Source organism: Rhyacophila brunnea, unplaced genomic scaffold (assembly GCF_057557595.1).
Source record: "Rhyacophila brunnea isolate RB1 unplaced genomic scaffold, BYU_Rbru_1.0 scaffold_9, whole genome shotgun sequence".
In the NCBI taxonomy this organism is placed as follows: Eukaryota; Metazoa; Arthropoda; class Insecta; order Trichoptera; family Rhyacophilidae; genus Rhyacophila; species Rhyacophila brunnea.
The window spans coordinates 43,449,144-43,467,812 of record NW_028233361.1 but is presented as its reverse complement, the minus strand read 5'-3'; the positions used below and the strand labels follow the sequence as shown (position 1 = coordinate 43,467,812).

General features: G+C 36.6%; 2 protein-coding genes across 2 annotated transcripts; one reads left to right on the top strand and one right to left on the bottom strand.

The window, feature by feature from the left end:
- Nucleotides 1–11,050: 11,050 nt before the first annotated feature.
- Nucleotides 11,051–15,212, bottom strand: LOC147063685 (beta-1,3-glucan-binding protein-like). Its single transcript, XM_085959439.1, has 3 exons — nt 15,161–15,212; nt 14,816–14,961; nt 11,051–11,249 (listed from the first exon to the last, which is right to left on the bottom strand). Exons 1-3 carry the CDS (start codon nt 15,210–15,212, stop codon nt 11,067–11,069), a joined length of 381 nt encoding a protein of 126 aa, XP_085815565.1. The 3' UTR covers nt 11,051–11,066.
- A 438-nt stretch (nt 15,213–15,650) lies between these two features.
- On the top strand, nt 15,651–17,576 carry LOC147063684 (uncharacterized). The gene has a single exon (XM_085959438.1). The coding sequence runs from the start codon at nt 15,651–15,653 to the stop codon at nt 17,574–17,576; it is 1,926 nt and encodes a 641-aa protein (XP_085815564.1).
- The last annotated feature ends 1,093 nt before the right edge of the window (nt 17,577–18,669 follow it).

Genomic DNA, 18,669 nt, shown 5'->3' with positions numbered 1-18,669 from the left:
CTACAGAAAACGATTTATGGTTGTATTATACAATATTGTCATTCATTCCGGTAATTGTTAAATCATTGAGAACCCTTGTAGGTGCATGAGTTCTGAGAGATATTTGTTACTTGACATTTAATATAAACTATTTCTTTTATTCAACGAATAATTCACAAGATTTAAGAATGTATCATTCTTAAATCTTGTGAATTATTCGTTGAATAAAAGAAATAGTTAATTACAAATTATTAGCAAGTTCAAGTAAGTTACATCATAAAAAATATTGGAGAAATCCACGACGTCGGTTAGTAATCGAATTAATAGGTATCTACTTTGATTTAAGAAACAAAAATCGATTGCCAAAGTAGCTTGATTTGGAAGAGCGCTGATGAGTAGGTATTAAAATTGACCAATAGTTAAAATTTGTCGCAATTAGTATGTCACTGCGTAGCATAGTGGTAATGCACGGATGGGGCGTAAACCCGGGAGATGCAGGGTTCGATTCCCCGCCGGGGTGGCTTACTTTTTTCAAAAAAGATTTTTTCTATTGGTTATAATATATTATCTCAGAAAGTGTTTTTCAAAATTATGTATGCTTAATATAAACATTTAAAAATGGATACTAACTACTTTTGAACTGCAGAAAATTTTTGCGGCTCTCCCAAAAATCTTCGCGGACCACCGGTTAAGAAACTATGCCTTAGAGCCAGACTGCCTCATCTTCAAATATAACAGAAAGATTTTATTTTCAATAACGTATATCTCAGAGACCATTGGGAATTCGACAAATATTTATAGAAACAAATTTATAGAAAATTTAATTAGCTTTCATTTTTATAAAAAATATTTTTTTTCTACATGCACCGTTTCCGAGGTATAAGCGAAAAACTAAAAAAATGGGATCTTTCGGCCCCCCTCCCGCCATTAGCTCACTTCCCAGGGGCGGGGACTTTTAGTATGTTTACCTACTAACTACTCATAACAAAGTGCTGAAGTCAAAAATTCTCGCATATTCCAACCATTCTACAATATATTCATTGTCTGGACTATTATGCAACTGCAAACATTGTTACATCTAATAATTGGTTTTGAAACATTAAAAATACCGTGGAAAAGGTTGGTATCGGGGGGTGTTTGAGGTTGAGGATTTTACCCCCGATAATATATTTTGTTCAGACGGTTGCAATTGTGTGTGGGGGATGTGATATGGTAAGGGTTTAATTTACGGAAACACATGTGGGCGTTTATATTGTTTTATATTTACTACGGAACACAATTACGTATTACATGACAAAATAAGATGACAGTATATTAAACTATGTTCTAATACTTCTAAGGTTTATAATAATACTTTTGAATTTAGATAATTTAATAAAACAGACGAGCTGCTCGGAACATGTACATTTTGGAAACTCTGATTGACAACTGTGTACGTTTCCGTTGCGTTATTGTCTATGCTCTATAAATGAGCATAGACAGTAACATGTCAGTTGTAGAGTTGTATAAAACCTCTACACCGGAACGCCGTTCCACCGCGTTACATGACACAAAATCCTTGAGTATGGCCGACAAAATGTACACAATTTTGTTGGATCTTCACAACCTAGGGCTAGTTGAGGCAAGGTTTAATTGAATTTTAAAAACTAACCAGCACCAACTGCAATTTGTATTCTTAGTTCAATGAAAACAAATAAGTATGACTGACAAAATTTTGTGTACACTATTTATGTCGGATCTCAAAAGCCTACCTCCACCCATCGCCACTGATATATATAATATATAACATATACATTCAAATATATATGTACAAAAATCGTCAATAAGAAATTATAAATAATTATCCACAAAGTTTCTCGAAATGGCAGTCAATAAAAAATCAATGTCCTCAAACGAGTTTCAAAGGACCGGGAAATTCTGAGTACCAACTATAAAATAATCATAAATCTCGCTATACAAGGAAAGATAAACGATAAACGTAGTAGAGGTTGGACGCGGAATTCTTCGCATAATATCTGCCGCGACTAGCGCGAGTGCAACTCCACCGAACTGTTCAGGGCAGCATACGATAAAGCAACGATTGTCTTGATGGTGGTCGACTTCTGATATAAAATGGCACGAGAAGAAAAAGTATATTTTGGTAAATAATTGGAAACATCAGCTTTCAAGCGTTTCTACATAATGGAAGTCGGCGGTCTTGTTTAAATATATAATTACATTAAATACATATTTATGTGGGATTTATCAACACAAAAGGGAAAGCGAGACCTGCCTCGACAAAGCAATTATTAAGAGGAGTAAGATGAGAGAAAACATATTCCACGTAAGGCCAAATTCTAAATTTGAAAAATAAACTAACACGCAAATAAATGAATCGTTTATTGTAATCGGGTCGTGAAAGAAAATAAATGCTAGTATACGACAGATTTACGGAAAGGTATAAAGAAGTAATGTGACGTAAAACACGATTTTTAAAATGATACGTCTCTGAAAATGTCAATTTATATGTGAATCTGCTCGATTCATATTGAAGAGATTTCGTAGAAAGTGTTAAAAATACAGACATGTTTGTAGCGCCACATGGATTTTTTTAGTACATTAATACCCCGTTTACACGTGCATGGATTTACTGTTAACATATATAAACATTTATTATCCTGCAGTTGCCCAGATTGCATGCATGAATAAAAAAAGTTTTGAAGCTTCTGAATTTTCGTGGCGACAGTAGGATTTTTTTCGATCTGCGCCTGCGCAGAAAAATGATAGTGGCGTACAAAACTACGGATGAATTTTCAGGATGACCGATTTTCACTACCTGTCAAATAGTACGAAATAGTACCATAAAGTGACAACATCGCGTCTCGCTCACTCTTAAAGAATGAATAATTGGGGAGACAGTCAGCACTTTTACGTGTAAACAGTTATTGTCACGATTTTTTAAAATACTCACTATTGCTGCCAGTAGATCCATGCACGTGTACAGGCGGTATAATACTATGCAATTTTTATTTGAATTAGAATTTTATTTTATTGGTTATAAAGTATAAACCCAGCTTAGAATATGGGAAATACTGTGTATCCACGATATGATGATTATATTATATAAGTGGTTATAGATCTAGTAATCACGTTTTTATATTTCCTTGACATTTTACCTGTTGGCATATTATATAATGTTTTACTTGTCTGCCGCAGTCTGTATAATAATATTATGTAGGTTCGATGGCCAGTGGCAGCTCGACGACTATCAATAGGTAGGTTCGTATCTTTCAACCTGAACGAAACTAATCAAATTAAACCATAGACAATATGCGTACAAATTGTATGAGTAGAAAGTAGACCGGAAATGGTTTGAGATTTGACGTTTGGTTCAGTGTATCATTGAAAATCAAACCGTTCTCGGACCATCAGAAATGGTTTGACATGAAACGTCAAACCGATTCGGACGATCCATAGACTAATGGTAATCTGTCAAAGTGTTGATAAGCATTATTCGGCATTTATATATCGTGAGGTGTTCATATTAATATGTTAGACATTTACACCATAGAAGTTCACTTGAATTATGTAAATTATGGATTAATAATCAATACATATTATTCATACGTAACCATACGCGAACAAGACGCCGCTTTTGGTCTTATTACTTATCTCAAAATCCAGCCATATTTTCTATGCAAAGAGTTTGATTTAATATCATTACTATAATTATTATGTCAGACCAAGAATTTATTTTCATTTTATTTATATTTTGTAACTGAGATTCTAATTTACAAACTGTGTTAAATCAACCCGGAATGATCTTTATATTACCTACCTAACGAATTTTATCAATTTAATAATAATATGTTCGATTGTCATCTAAGTCACAAAATCATACTGTCGACATGAACAAGTGGTCAATTATAAAAAGCTCTCTTCAAAAGTAATTTTTAAAAACTTATCATACCTATAAATCTTATAAATTAACTAAATGGCTACATATTCACGAAGCATTCTTTATATTTTGTACATTTAAAATGAATGAATACGAATTTGTATTATTGTAGACAACGATAGGAGGTTAGAATTTCATAACAAGTTGACGTTTCAATAAATACGTTTCTGTTTTAGAGACTAATATGTTATGAATTAATTTTAAGTACTGGCAACACTAATTAGTCGTCAGAAAAGCGTTTCCGTGGACATTTACCAAACGGTTCCATTTCGTTTGTTTGATTCAGGTTGAATGATACAGACTTTAGGTGGTGGGGTTTATCCCAATTCAATTCATCTATCTTCAATTTGGAGAGCGCTTATGAGCAGGCCAATAGTTAAAATTTGTCGCAATTAAGCATGGAAGTCGTAGCATAGTGGCAATACACAGGGCGCGATACCCAAGAGACGCAGGTTCGATTCCTGCCGGCTGTCTTACTTTTTTGAAAAAAAGATTTTTTCCTCTTGGTTATATTTTCTCATGAGTGTTTTCAAAATTATGTAAGTGTTAAATTTTATATGCTAGTAAATAATATATTAAATGGGTGTAATACAGCGGTTTTTAAGCTCGGAGGCGCGAAAAGCTTAACACAATTAATGTAGCTACAGGTTTGCAGTTGGCAAATGCATAGTTTATAAAACAGCCGCTAGTTATAAACTACATAAAAAACCAGTCCTATAAAAGGTTTTTTGAAAACCTGTCTGAAAATATAGAGACTAATTTTATAATACCTCACTTCTATACTATTATGAAGCGCGCTGGCTCTGTCGCGAAAAAATGAAATAAAACTGTCAAAACATAATGTTGAAATTTGAGGCAAATTTGTTTAGGAATGATAATTTTGTTGTTAAACTTGTCTATAGACAAAGTGAAGGCATTCATAAAAAATGGAGCTTTGGAAATCAAAATTATATAGGTGATAACTCCTTAAATGATAACTCCTCTGTATAATTTTTTTTTTTCGACCATGTCCGATCCTGATAGTAGGATCATATGGGCCTCCACAGAGTGGAGGTTTGTATTGACAGATTTTGTTTTTTTACGAGAAATGGATGTCAGCCACTTGCTCAACATATTAGGTCCATACCCTGACACACACAAATTGAAAAACAATATGTGTACTTGCCAGACCCAGGATTCGAGCCTGGGACCCACGGCTTTGTAGTCCAACGCTTATGCCGCGCGCCAGGAAACAGTAAATTAGAGCACCACACTGCCCTTAACCTCAGCGATAGGTAGGTGGGCCCGCAAAGGTCCTTGCCTGGGGGCTCGGTTCAGGATGTGGGGCCCATGGTAGCATCCATTTGTCAATGAACGATGATGAATTTGGATTAACTACCAGGTATTGAAATTGATTGTGCTAATAAACAAGCACATTCATCACATGAAAAACAAATTAATTTAAAAATGAATATAAAATAAGTAGTAAAACTTGTTTATTCGTATATTTTTTTTTTCATTTTTGTATTACTCGTAGTACATTGTTGACTATTTAAAAAGGTGACTATTATAAAATGAAATAAAGGGGGGGGGGGGCGCTAAGATTAGATTTTTTTAAAGGGAGGCGTAGTAACATAAAGTTTGGAATATGTTTTATATAATAATATATTATACTTTTTATAAGATAATATACAGGAAGGTATGAATAAAGAAAGCATTGTTTGGAAAACTTTATTTTATTATTGGGTACTAGGTATCTTATTTATCTACATATTATTATGACAGCGTTTCCCAAATGTGTCCCGATTATTTATGTAGTGATCGAAGAAATCTTCTCTCCTTGTATCATCATTTCTGTAGGTATATGTTTTAATTTCTTGGACGAAGTAAATATTGGTGCGCTCGTCTGTCATTTTGTAGAAGATATGGCGACCGATGACGTTTGAATTAAAATAACCGACTCGTAGCGGGTTGTGCAGGCGTAACTGCAACACTGACGGCCATCGACTGCAGCGCGAGTCGCGTGAAATTTGTTGGTAACGACACGAGTCGGCTTATTAGCATATTTTAACATGGAATATGTTTTATTCATGATCTCTGACGCAAAAGCTTTACAAAAAATAGACGCGCAGCACGCCCGCGCAGCCCGCGGCCCGCCTCGATTACTTGCGCGCCGATTATTTTCATTTTACGTTCAGCGTTCAGTAGCCTACATTCGACGTATTGTTCGTCTGTTATTATTACTTCTACTTAGTTTTAGTATTGTAATTACACATTTTTCAGAAAAGTAAAATTGTTTGAATCCTTTGGATTCGGTTACTTTCAATACTAATAAATTTTCTTTCGAATTTGGACAACCAGCATTCAGAAAATCAGTAGGCAAAGCATGTTCCATGTTTAATAATTTTAGCCGTCAGGGTTTAAGTGACTATCATCTGAGGGGCCCAGTTCTTCCTCCACTCCGCTCCAAAGTGTCCACCCTCACCCCATCGGTCCACGTTTTTCACATAATAATTTTAGTACGTACCTACAGATAAATCAACAAATCATTGATAATTATCTAAGTAGCAATTAATCATAAATTTTGATTATTTAATATATTTTTAAACATTTTGTCGTTATCTGAAATTATATAATGTCTTGCCGAGACATGGTAGAAATAAATTAAGTATGTAACTCATGGCCCGCACATCCTGAAGCGGGCCCCAGGCTAGGATGTTTGGCGGGTCCCCCTACCTATCGCTAAGGGTAAAGTGTGACGCGCTGCAGTAGCGTTTTCCAAATGGTGTATACCTACGGTAAAATTAAGGTGTATTTTTAGCGATTTTTTTTTGTGTACATCCATATGAATTATGGATTTGTCGAATATCAATACACAGTTAAAAATCACATCGTACATACAATCAAGTATTTACATTTTTAATATTAATCAAGTAAAATAGCGCCGCAGGCGACTTTTTTTTACTGTTAGAGCAAATTTGTGATCTGTGTTTTTCTCACTTATCTGGTCGATTCGCCACGCCGGGCCCCCAGGCTAGAGCCCTATTAGCCCCCCCCTTGTGGGGGCCATGATGTAACTACTTTATTACTTAAAGGGAAAAGCAGTTTCATTGTGAGAGGTTTTCACTGTTTTTAAATTGTAATTTTAGATCTCAACTGCAAAGTAAAATAAGACAATATGTTTATAATGAATTTTAAATGAAATAAAAAACAATTTGTATTAGTGTTATCCTGCGTAATATAATAATAATAATCAGGCCATCTTTGCCTACTTCATTGGACATTTTCAACAAATCAGTTGAAAATATCCCATTGGTAGGTTCTCAACTAGGTACATACATATGGTGTTTTATTTTATTTAATACACTGTAAATTAACTATTTATTTTATTCAACGAATAATTCACAAGATTTAATAATGTACCATTCTAATTATCGAACATACATAATTCTGAAAATACTTGAAAACACCGTAACTCAATTCGGAGAGCACTTATGGGCAGGTATTAAAAAGGCCAATAGTTAAAATTTGTTGCAATTAAGCATGGCAGTCGTAACATAATGGTAATACACAGGGTGCGATACCCAAAAGACGCAGGTTCGATTCCTGCCGGATGTCTTACTGCTTTCGAAAAGGATTTTTTCTATTGGCTATATTTTCTCATGAATGTTTTCAGAATTATGTATGTTTAATACACTGTCTTTCCACCAAGAATTGATTGTCAATTTATTTATAGAGACGTTCTGTTGTTATTCAAAATATTCAAAAAAAATTAAACCCTGACGGCTAAAATTATTAAACATGGAACATAATCTGCCTACTGATTCTCTGAATGCTGGTTGTCCAAATGCGAAAGAAAATAAAATAATTTACGAGGCGCGGGTTTACACGTCATTCCCGAAGCGCCGTTCACGGCCGACTGGAGTGTCGCGGCTGCGCTACTTTTGTGACTTTATTTTTCGTTACGCATGTGCGATTTTTCGTAACGAATCCGCCTGGAAGGTCAAGACAAAAGCATGTATCCATGCTAAAATGAGTAACGCTGGCACAATATATTAGATAGATTAGTTATCACAGTTTCTTAACGTAAATCGAAAAACACATTCTCATGAAGTAGAAAATATTATAATATACATAGATTATACATCAATATCTACATGTCCTCATAACTGTTATAATAATATGTCCTCGTAAGTTAAGAATATAAACTGCTCTAGTAAATACTTAAATATAAGATTTTTTCATTAGCTCTACAATTCAATCTAGATTTTGGCCGCCACACGAAGAGGTTTCTAGATTTTTAAAACAACAAATGGATGTTACCCATTTGCTCTACGTGTCCGGAAACTTTACGTATGCAATTCGCCGTGAAATGTTGTTTCGGAAATATATGGCCGTATATTAAAGACCGTCCAACCTGTTTGGGTCGTAAAGTTGTGACATAAAATTCATGTATAAATAAAACACGGTTCTTGTCAGTTTACACTTTACAGGAAGCCAGCAGCAAACATTTTTTTTTAAATAGCCGATATGCTGGATTATTCGTTAGGTTAGGTTAGGTTTTCATTCTTGAATTCATGAATTTTAATTTCTTTTGTTTTGTTAACTGTCAATTCATGGTGGAACTGCATTGTATTGTTGTTTTTATTTAATAAAACGCAATTTTTTTATAGTACTAATTAATTAATTAATTATTTTTTTATTTTATTTTTATTGTAAATTTTGACTAATCATAATTATTTGTTGATATTAACGCTCTCGCTGCTGAATAGATAATGAGATTTTAATTGTCCCCTTTAAAATGCACGTTAATTACATCGATCGGCCGCCTGGTCATTACGCGCCGTGTGCGTCTTCCGCGTCCAAAGTATTAATGTTATTGTAAGTGTAGATTGTTTCATATTTTGTGGTTTGTTAATATTTTAAATAATTTGTTTAATGCCCCTGACGTAGTATGAAATATTAATGACCAACCTCATTAGTTTTAAATTATTCTGTTATTGGGAAGGTATTATTGGACGGATAATTATTATGTACCTATTGTTATATTATTTCTATCGCTTTGAATTTTGTTTGATAAATATTGTTTTAAAAAAATGTATTCAGTTGAAAATGTCCCACTAAGGCGGACGAAACCGGTCCTAATATATTAATTAAAGTGGAATAAGTACTATAAAAAAATTGCGTTTTATTAAATAAAAACAACAATTCATGAATTTTGCCAAAATCAGCTATGTAAATTGAATTAATGTTCATATTGAATCTAATGAACTTGGAGGCCGTAGAGTATAATATTGTCATCTCTTTCCGATAAGAAAGCTTACGGCGAACTGTTCCACGGCGAAATGTTTTATGCACAATTTACACGTAACCCCTTGCTCTACCTGTTGGGTCAACACTATGGTTCCAAGCACATCTTGAAAAATGCGAATTTACCATCATGCTGGGATACAGACACCCACGACTTCATAAGTGGACACGTCACCACCGTTACATATATAGTGGATTACATATTTTTTCTGAAGATTGGTTGTTAGTCTTTCAAATGCAGTGACGTCCCGTGGGGGTAGGCAGATTGAGCGTCGCTTGGGGGCGGCAGTTACTCGAAGGGTGGCAAATCGAGGAGAATCATTTGGAATATATATATAGAAATAGCTACCAAAACTTAGTAGGTACATAATAACGAAAATATCTTTCCATTAAAAAATCAGCTCACTGGTTTTATCGGGTTCGCGATATCTAGTTTACTTCCGTTGCCCTTCGACGTCTTTGGTGACCAGAGACGACACGTGCAGATTTTCGAATAATTGTAGTCTGATATTTTGTTAGTAATGTATCTATACAACACATTTCTTAGATATTGGACTTATGAAAGGATGATAAAAATACTGTCAAAAAAAAGGAGCGGTGTTTTGGCGCTGCCTAGGGGCGGCATTTTATCTAGGAACGTCACTGTTCAAATGGCTGTGATAAGAGTTAAGCAGTGGACAGATTACCCACCTCTAAATTCATGGTCACGAGTTGATTCTAATATAACAGTATTATTTTTGAATATATAACATAGTAACCGATGGCTAATAAACATTCTTCATACTATAGGTGTGTTTAGGCTATACTTCAACTGAGGCACGGTCTAAAACGGTCGTGATTACGCAACGCACAGATTGTGCAAACGACGCGTGACGAACAAAACATAATTTGTCATAAAAATTCAACATGCGTCCATTTAATGTTATGTTTATTGTTATTTAAGTAATAATAATAATATATTCATTGACATGTTTTGTTTTTCGAGTAAAAACGTAACATTTTTTAGTCATCTTCACACGATTTAAGGATTAATTCCGCCGACGCCATCACAAAACAAATTGACGTGCGAACAGGTCGACTATCAACGCATGCAAAATTACGTCCAACCTATAGCTGAAAATTATTTGCCGTTTCACTGAAGTATACTCTTAAGGTATTCCTCGCTCTGTAGTCGCACGCCTTCACACGCACTGATTTCTCACCCGGGGACTCCGAGTTCGATTCCCAGTGAGGTAACAATATATTCATGTGATTTTTTCAAAATAAGGGTGTTTCTGTGTATTTTTCACTGCTACTAAATGTTTTAAAAGAATTGTCTTTGCATCAAAAGTATCACACTTTTCTTTCAATAATAATTATTTTCAGCAACTTTACATGGATATCTACACTGATCCCATTTAATTGGTCCTTAAGGGCTTACACATACTGTTAAGGTCGAACATTAAGAATGTTGGGTATTTTTTAGAATAAAATGTAGATGTTGTAAGAAAAGTGTAGGTATATACAATACTATAACAACTTAACAGTAAGTCTCGTATTGCGAAGTCCTGATTTCGTAATTTGTTATATACCTACACACCGTTTTTTTATTTAATAAACAAATAAATAATAACTTATACATCTTTCCTACAAAGTTACAGATTGTTCAAAATAAACATAGAGATACCGCAGATTCTTAATAATTATTCGACGTTTACGGGATAAGTGGGCCCTTAAAATTCATAATAAACGTGATACTATTTTAAATCGCCTAGGCTCTGCATTGTCTATGACTATATGCTCCGCCCGAAGAGCTAACAATGCAGGGACGACAAAAGTAAGATGCTATATGACTGCAATATAATAATGTGAGTAATTTTGGCTAGAGAGCATATACTCTGACAGATTTCACTTGGAGGGTCGATTCACTATTCCACGTGGAGTACCAGCTAGGCTTAGCTTTCCAGAAATCCAACATTGCTCTTGGTGAATCATTGTTCCAGGGCTTCCCCGGCATATCCTTGAATTCGCTTCCTCCTACTGCCACGCTAATCGCAATGTAGAACTGCAAAATACAGAAAATACACAGTGTAATTCAGTTGTTGATATTAATAAAGATACTTCATTTCCGTTGCATCACTTCTTTATATCCCCTTTTAAGAAAACTATGGTTAATTGGATGAAAGTAATGGTGTGATGAGGATATGAGTCGAATCGAAGTGAAGAGTGAAGACCTGAAGTATGATTGTAGAAAGCGGTTGCATGTTTATTTGCGGGCTGAGACACGTACAGTGATACAATGATAAAAGATAACAGCAAGGTAGATATTGCAGCCCGAGGCACGATGATACAGAGTGACAGTAGTTATACAATACAAATGACAAGCGGATTGACTTTGACGCGACGATATGGAGTGACAGTTCTCTACCAATATAAAATACGGAGTGAGAATTTGATTTAATCGTGATAGCCTATTTATTTAACTCCTCAGGATTGAATAATGCTTACACTGAGTATCCCATGTATTCAGTCGAGAGTTAGTGTCAAACAACACTATCTACAAAAGTGCAACTTTACAGGAGAGCCAAAAATCGTTATTTTAGATTCTTGTAACTCAACAAGGGAAAGGTTTATTTAAAACCTAATGTTAATATTTTATAATTTATTGTGTATTGTACATTTATCTTGCTTATGATGATGTTAAAATTTATAGGGATAGTTTAAAAAAAATATGAAAACAAGGGTAACTTATGTAGTTAGCGTTACACTTTACTGACGATTTAATAAGAAATTAGAAAATATTGACATAACGTTGTTTGACTATCATGTAGCCATAAATGTAAAATAACGTTATCTAAAAAAAAAAAAAACACTTTTTTTTAGATAACGTTGTTTGACTTTAAGCACTCGCAGTGAGAAATGCATTTTAACATAGTAAATATTAATAATATTACTGAGGTAAAAGTTTTTTTTTTCCAATTGGTACTATTACCAAATACTCAGTCTCGAATACCGCATCAGGCATTTAACATTAATATCAAAACACCTCCCCAACTAAAAGGTTGCACAGCCCTACCTCACAAACATTATCTTTCAAAACGACGATGCGAATCTCGGGTATCCACGGGCAAAAAGGGCGAGTACCTAAGCCCAGCTACTAGGAAATGGTAACTTGCCGAGAGACAAACAAAAATTTACCGTAATTTTGTTTCATCCCTTTGCCCCTCCCTCCTGTCTCATCACCCATAGATCCGTCGGAGATAATTGCAGGCAGTACAAATTCTCCCGGGAGAGTGGTAGGTGTCTAGGACCACGCGCTCGGCGTGGCCTGGCCACGCTTGTCTCAATATGATAAATTAGTGAATCTCTTTCCCCGTTATTGTGTTAATAATAATCCCTATAACCACCTCAAAACCACGCGTCGCGTCCTCGATAAAACGCCTTCGCGCCAGTTTGGCTAATGTGTTCAAACACGTGCTCCCACATAGTGACTGTGCCATAGCTAAATCTAAGACTCCTTTAAGTGTAATTAATAATGTAATCCAACCAATGTCTGAAAAGTTAATGTAATTAAACGTCCCTGCGCAGGGAAATTGTCAAATTAAAGACGTGTTTTATCTTGAATTATATGTCCTGATGTCCACACAACCCTCGATCAAGGTGATGCTCGTGAAGAACGCTGCCAGCATACATGTGAGTTCTCCACCCATTCTTCTCGGTATCAGTACTTATATTCGTGTGAAATGCATGTGATAGGCAATCTTATTTTTCGCCGTCGGCGTTTGTCGTAGAGTAAGCATTAGCTGATATTGCTGACGGCTTGTGAAAAATGTATATACAAATATTAAATGATATTTGTTTGAGATGATTCATATGGAGATAACCGCTTTGACTCCAGATCCATTACACCAGTCAATTCTAGACTGGATAATATGGTGGCTTCGCTGGCAGGCTCTTTGAGCTTGGCCTTGTTACCAGTTCAACATGCCCATGTGGCGGAGAAATACAGGATGCAAACCACATCCTCTGGGAATGTTCTAAAATGTGTACGGAAAGGGAAGAGCTGCCCAAGTCGGTTCAACCAGTTGTTGGGCCCATTGTACCGTCCGACCTGGTCGCCACAAAGGCCTACTTTATTGCATGTAGATAATTTGTGGCGTCAATTGCCAACGTGAAGATCTCTTCACTTAGAATGTTCGGCAGTTTTGTATTAGTTTTAATTTGTTACTACAATTTTTAATATTGTTTCTACGCGCTCATCTCTCCCATGGGTACCTAAATTTAAAGTTATGTAAATTCAGTCAAAGCACTTGCCTGATTACCTCGCATAAAATTAAATCAACCGGTATTCACTTCTATTAATATATGTAGTAATAATTAAATAAATATGTAAAATAAGTATTTTTAGAATATATTACATCATTTCATCATATAGCAGGAGTGTATATTTATAAAGCATAATAGTATACTCTAATTTGCATTACACGAATGATAAATACATACCTACTCAGTATTCTTATATTAATTAATACACGTTATTTTGAAAAATATAGTCATACTTTTTGGTCAAATATCGCATATTATGCATAATTTCTTTTCAATTTATTTGTATAATCCTATGGGTTATATTTTGTATAATCCCGCTACGCAATTCGTAAATAATAGTCAAACTATCCAATCTGATCAGGGATTGCAATACCGGTATTCCAATATTTATCAATACCGAAATACCGGTTTTACAAATCCAAAATACCGGAATTTTTGGTATTAAGAAAGCACACTCGTTTACGTTTTTGAAAATGAATTATAAGTTATGTGCTACTAAAATGCAATTATATTGAGTGAATCCAACAGAGGTGAAAAAATAATAAAGCAAAGTTCATCAAATATATTTATATAAAGTAATTGTCGTGATGAATTATCATAATATTATTTCGAAATAGAAAACATCCGTGACAAAAATGTTCAATTACTCTATAACCGTTGAATTTAAGAAGCTTTTCCTGCAGCCGGACTTATTTGCACTTGACGAATTTTTGAGGGCTTTAGTTAAAATTATCAATATATTCAAATTATTTGTAAAAAATCACTAGTTCTACAATTATGATCAATACATATCGTCACTGTTCTGGCAGAAGACACTAATTCGAAAAAATGACATATTGAGTTAGTTATACCAAAATGTTCCTTATTTCAAACTTTACCGTCTGGAAACCTTCTTAATAAATAAATAGTCTTTATTTTAAAGTCATCCTTTTTACGATTACTTAATAAACTCACATAATAGACCATTTCAAACATTTTAACAACTTCAAAGTCAAATTACTCAAAACTAGTATTCTCCAGTGAGTGTGTTCTGCCAGAACAGAGACGATATTTTTAAATGTCAACATAATAAATGTAGGTATGTATGTTTTTGCTATAAAATAATATTTTTAAAAGATTTTAATAGCTATATTTATTGTTAAGCACCTACTTCTGTTTTTTTAATGTTTAAGAAATACCGGCATTCAATAAGAAATACCGAAAAACCTGTATCGATATTTTCATTCGGTATTGCAATTCCTAAATCTGATCGACTATTATTATAGGAAAAAATCCCGCATGTGGACAGGGCTATTGAAAACTCACAGGTTCATCAAATGGAGCCAGTATCGTGCCTCTCCACCAATGTTGTTCGGCTTCATTAATCGAGATCCGCGTACCTCTTTCAAGTCCTCCACGTCCAGGAATAATGGTACCGAATTCTTCACCATCGACAGCTACAGTTACGCTATCTAAAAAAAACACATATTGTTATATTATTTCTATCGCTTTGGATTTTGTTTGATAAATATTGTTTTAAAAAAAATGTATTCAGTTGAAAATGTCCCACTGAGGCGGAGGAAACCAGTCCTAATCTATTGATTAAAAGTGGAATAAGTACTACAAAAAAATTGCGTTTGTAGCGCGGGACCTCTTGCTTGCACCGAATACTTTCTCCCTCGCACCGCGGCCGTCGTCTACGGTCCACACGGGCGCCTCCCATCGAGGCGTTCCCTTCCTGCGCGCGCCGGCGTCTCGGCTGGACAGCGAGGAGAGGGTCGCCCGGATGGGAATATAAGGCGCCACACGGCCTTGAACAAATCAGTGAACCTTGGGCCAGCTTGGCCCTGACTTAGCATACTAGTCTTGCTTGGTTCTGAAAAAGATATACACGGCTTTCCGTAAACTCTATCAGACCACAGTGAGCTATACTTGCTGAACCCTGCTCAACGCAATAGTCTTGTTTACACTGAAAATGGTATAAGCGGCTTCCCGTAACCCTATCAGTGTACAGTGAGCTATTGTGGTGAGGTAGGTACGAGTTCAGGTTTTGCCATAGTTATACTTTCAAAGAATACAACGAACCCTTATAATATTTATTAAGGAGTACCTACACCTACCCTTATAAATTGGCGCCCCAACTAGTGGCTGAAAAATGAAAATGGCGTCCGTAAATCTGACAAGCGATCAGTTTAAGGATTTGATAAAAGAGCTGACAAAAGACGCAAAACATGGAAGTTTTGCGCAGTGTACAGCAAGATATGATGGAACCAACAATAGCAGCCAAGTGGAAGCATTCATCGCAACTGCGACTGTATTCAGGACGATCGAACACATCGACGAGTATAATTCACTGATTGGATTACAGCTTCTATTGGAGAAACATGCTGCTACATGGTGGATGGGAGTGAAAGATACCATCACTTCCTGGGAGGATGCAATGGCGGGGCTTAGGCACGCTTTTGCACCCAAAAGGCACGCGTACAAGGTATACACAGAGTTATGCACGATCAGTCAGAAAGCAAACGAACTGACTGATCTATTCATCAACCAGAAAAGAGCTCTGTTAGCAGAACTCCCAGCCCCGGCACACGCGGAATCAGTGCAGATTGACATGATATTTGGTCAATTGCACATAAAGATTCGCGATGGAATGCCGCGAAACACTGTCAAAAGTTTCGACGATCTCATCAAAAGGGCTCGAGAGATCGAGGACAAGCTGAGAGAAAAATCACACAAGATGCAACCAGATAAGAATCACCACACGCCAGCTCCATTCTGTTCGTTGTGCTACAGGAAGGGCCATCAAGCTGATACATGCTGGAAAAAGATACAGCATAACAGTAACCCAGCCGAACAGAACATCGATACACGCATAGCCGACAAGTTTGTATGTTACGGATGCGGCAAGCCTGGCGTAATGAGATCCAACTGCCCAAGTTGCCAAAAACAGCAACCATCATCACCGACAAAGCTAAGTTTCTATGCAGTTAATGCACAAGGACTATGTGACACCGAGGCCCGTTGCCGACCAACAACCGCAGACACTCAGATGGCGATGGCCGACCTCTCAACAGAGAAACCAATACCCAGTGAAGAGTTTGGAGTATACGGACCGGACATTCTCCTGAGCCCGATAACCGGTACTCCACAACATCAAGTGGACGCAACAACCTCAAATCTGCTCAAAACTGATGCAAGCAGTAATGCATCAGGAGCTGTTTCACTCCAGGGGGAGGGAAAAGAAGAGCAACCAGTAGAACCTGCTGGTCGTCTCACACACGCAGAGAGAAACTACTCGTTAACGGAGTCAGAGAATGTTATACCCGAGATAGCGTCGAATCTACTCCAACTCACCGACCTCTCAACAGAGAAACCAATACCGAGTGAAGAGTTTGGAGTATACGGACCGGACATTCTACTGAGCCCGATAACCGGTACTCCACAACGCCAAGTGGACGCAACAACCTCAAATCTGCTCAAAACTGATGCAAGCAGTAATGCATCAGGAGCTGTTTCACTCCAGGGGGAGGGAAAAGAAGAGCATCTAGTAGAACCTGCTAGTCGTCTCACACACGCAGAGAGAAACTACTCGATAACGGAGTCAGAGAATGTTATACCCGAGATAACGCCGAATCTACTCCAACTCACCGGAAGTCTCAGACGCACTAGGGTAGTACATGACAATAAGCATGATATCAGGAAGCAATATGCCGACCACAAACGTAGGCCAGACCCTGACCCAGACCCGGAAGACACCGTACTGAATGCGTCACATGCACCCAGCAACGCATCGGAAGGCTTCAATTCCAAGCTTTCCCCTAGTCGCAGACGTGGAAGACCGAAGAAAAGATCAACTAAGAACCAACATCAAGAGACAGATTCTGGATCTTCAGCGGGGCGCTTATCAGATCCAGAGGGGGAGATTGTAGCGCGGGACCTCTTGCTTGCACCGAATACTTTCTCCCTCGCACCGCGGCCGTCGTCTACGGTCCACACGGGCGCCTCCCATCGAGGCGTTCCCTTCCTGCGCGCGCCGGCGTCTCGGCTGGACAGCGAGGAGAGGGTCGCCCGGATGGGAATATAAGGCGCCACACGGCCTTGAACAAATCAGTGAACCTTGGGCCAGCTTGGCCCTGACTTAGCATACTAGTCTTGCTTGGTTCTGAAAAAGATATACACGGCTTTCCGTAAACTCTATCAGACCACAGTGAGCTATACTTGCTGAACCCTGCTCAACGCAATAGTCTTGTTTACACTGAAAATGGTATAAGCGGCTTCCCGTAACCCTATCAGTGTACAGTGAGCTATTGTGGTGAGGTAGGTACGAGTTCAGGTTTTGCCATAGTTATACTTTCAAAGAATACAACGAACCCTTATAATATTTATTAAGGAGTACCTACACCTACCCTTATACGTTTTATTAAATAAAAACAAAAATACAATGTAGTTCCACCATGAATTGACAGTTAACAAAATAAAAGAAAAAACACATATTATATTATTCAGGTAGGTTTGCCCGTGTCCGGAAATTTGTACGTATGCAGTTCGCCGTATCACACTTCACCGTGAAATTTTGTGTCGGAAATATAAATGGTCGTATATTAAAGACCGTCCAAGCTCTTTGTGTCGTATACTGTACTGAGATAAAATTTATGTATAAATAAAACACGGTTCTTGTCGGTTTACAGGAAGCCAACGGCAAACAAATTTTGAAAAAAGCCGATATGCTGGATTATTTGTTAGGTTAGGTTAAGTTAGGTTAGATTAGGATAAGTTAGGTTAGATTAGGATAAGTTAGATTAGATTAGGTTAGGTTAGGTTAGTTTAGGTTAGGTTAGGTTTTCATTCTTGAATTCATGAATCTTGCCAAAATCGGCTATGAAAATTGGCGCGGATTGGCGTCGTGTAAACCGACTTGCACGTACCCTGTACACAATAAAACTAGCAAAATACAAGGAAAAGACAGTAGAAAATAGGTAGGTATATTTTTTATTATAAATACAGGACAACGTGTATTTTTTATATGCTATAGAGATGACCGTATAGTACATATACGGCAGAAAGCTCACGGCGAACTGTGCTACGGTAAAATGCAATACGTACAGTTTGTACATGTTTTAAAAGAATTGTCTTTGCATCAAAAGTATCACACTTTTCTTTCAATAATAATTATTTTC

What these genes read in the sequence shown, in the direction of transcription:
- LOC147063685 (XM_085959439.1), bottom strand. Translation starts at nt 15,212, where the DNA reads ATGGGAGGCGCCCGTGTGGACCGTAGACGACGGCCGCGGTGCGAGGGA. An exon ending in GCCGCGGTGCGAGGGAGAAA is followed by an intron (nt 14,962 to 15,160) that starts GTATTCGGTGCA and finishes TGTTTTTTTTAG; the next exon opens with ATAGCGTAACTGTAGCTGTC. An exon ending in TGGCTCCATTTGATGAACCT is followed by an intron (nt 11,250 to 14,815) that starts GTGAGTTTTCAA and finishes TGTATTTTGCAG; the next exon opens with TTCTACATTGCGATTAGCGT.
- LOC147063684 (XM_085959438.1), top strand. Translation starts at nt 15,651, where the DNA reads ATGGCGTCCGTAAATCTGACAAGCGATCAGTTTAAGGATTTGATAAAA.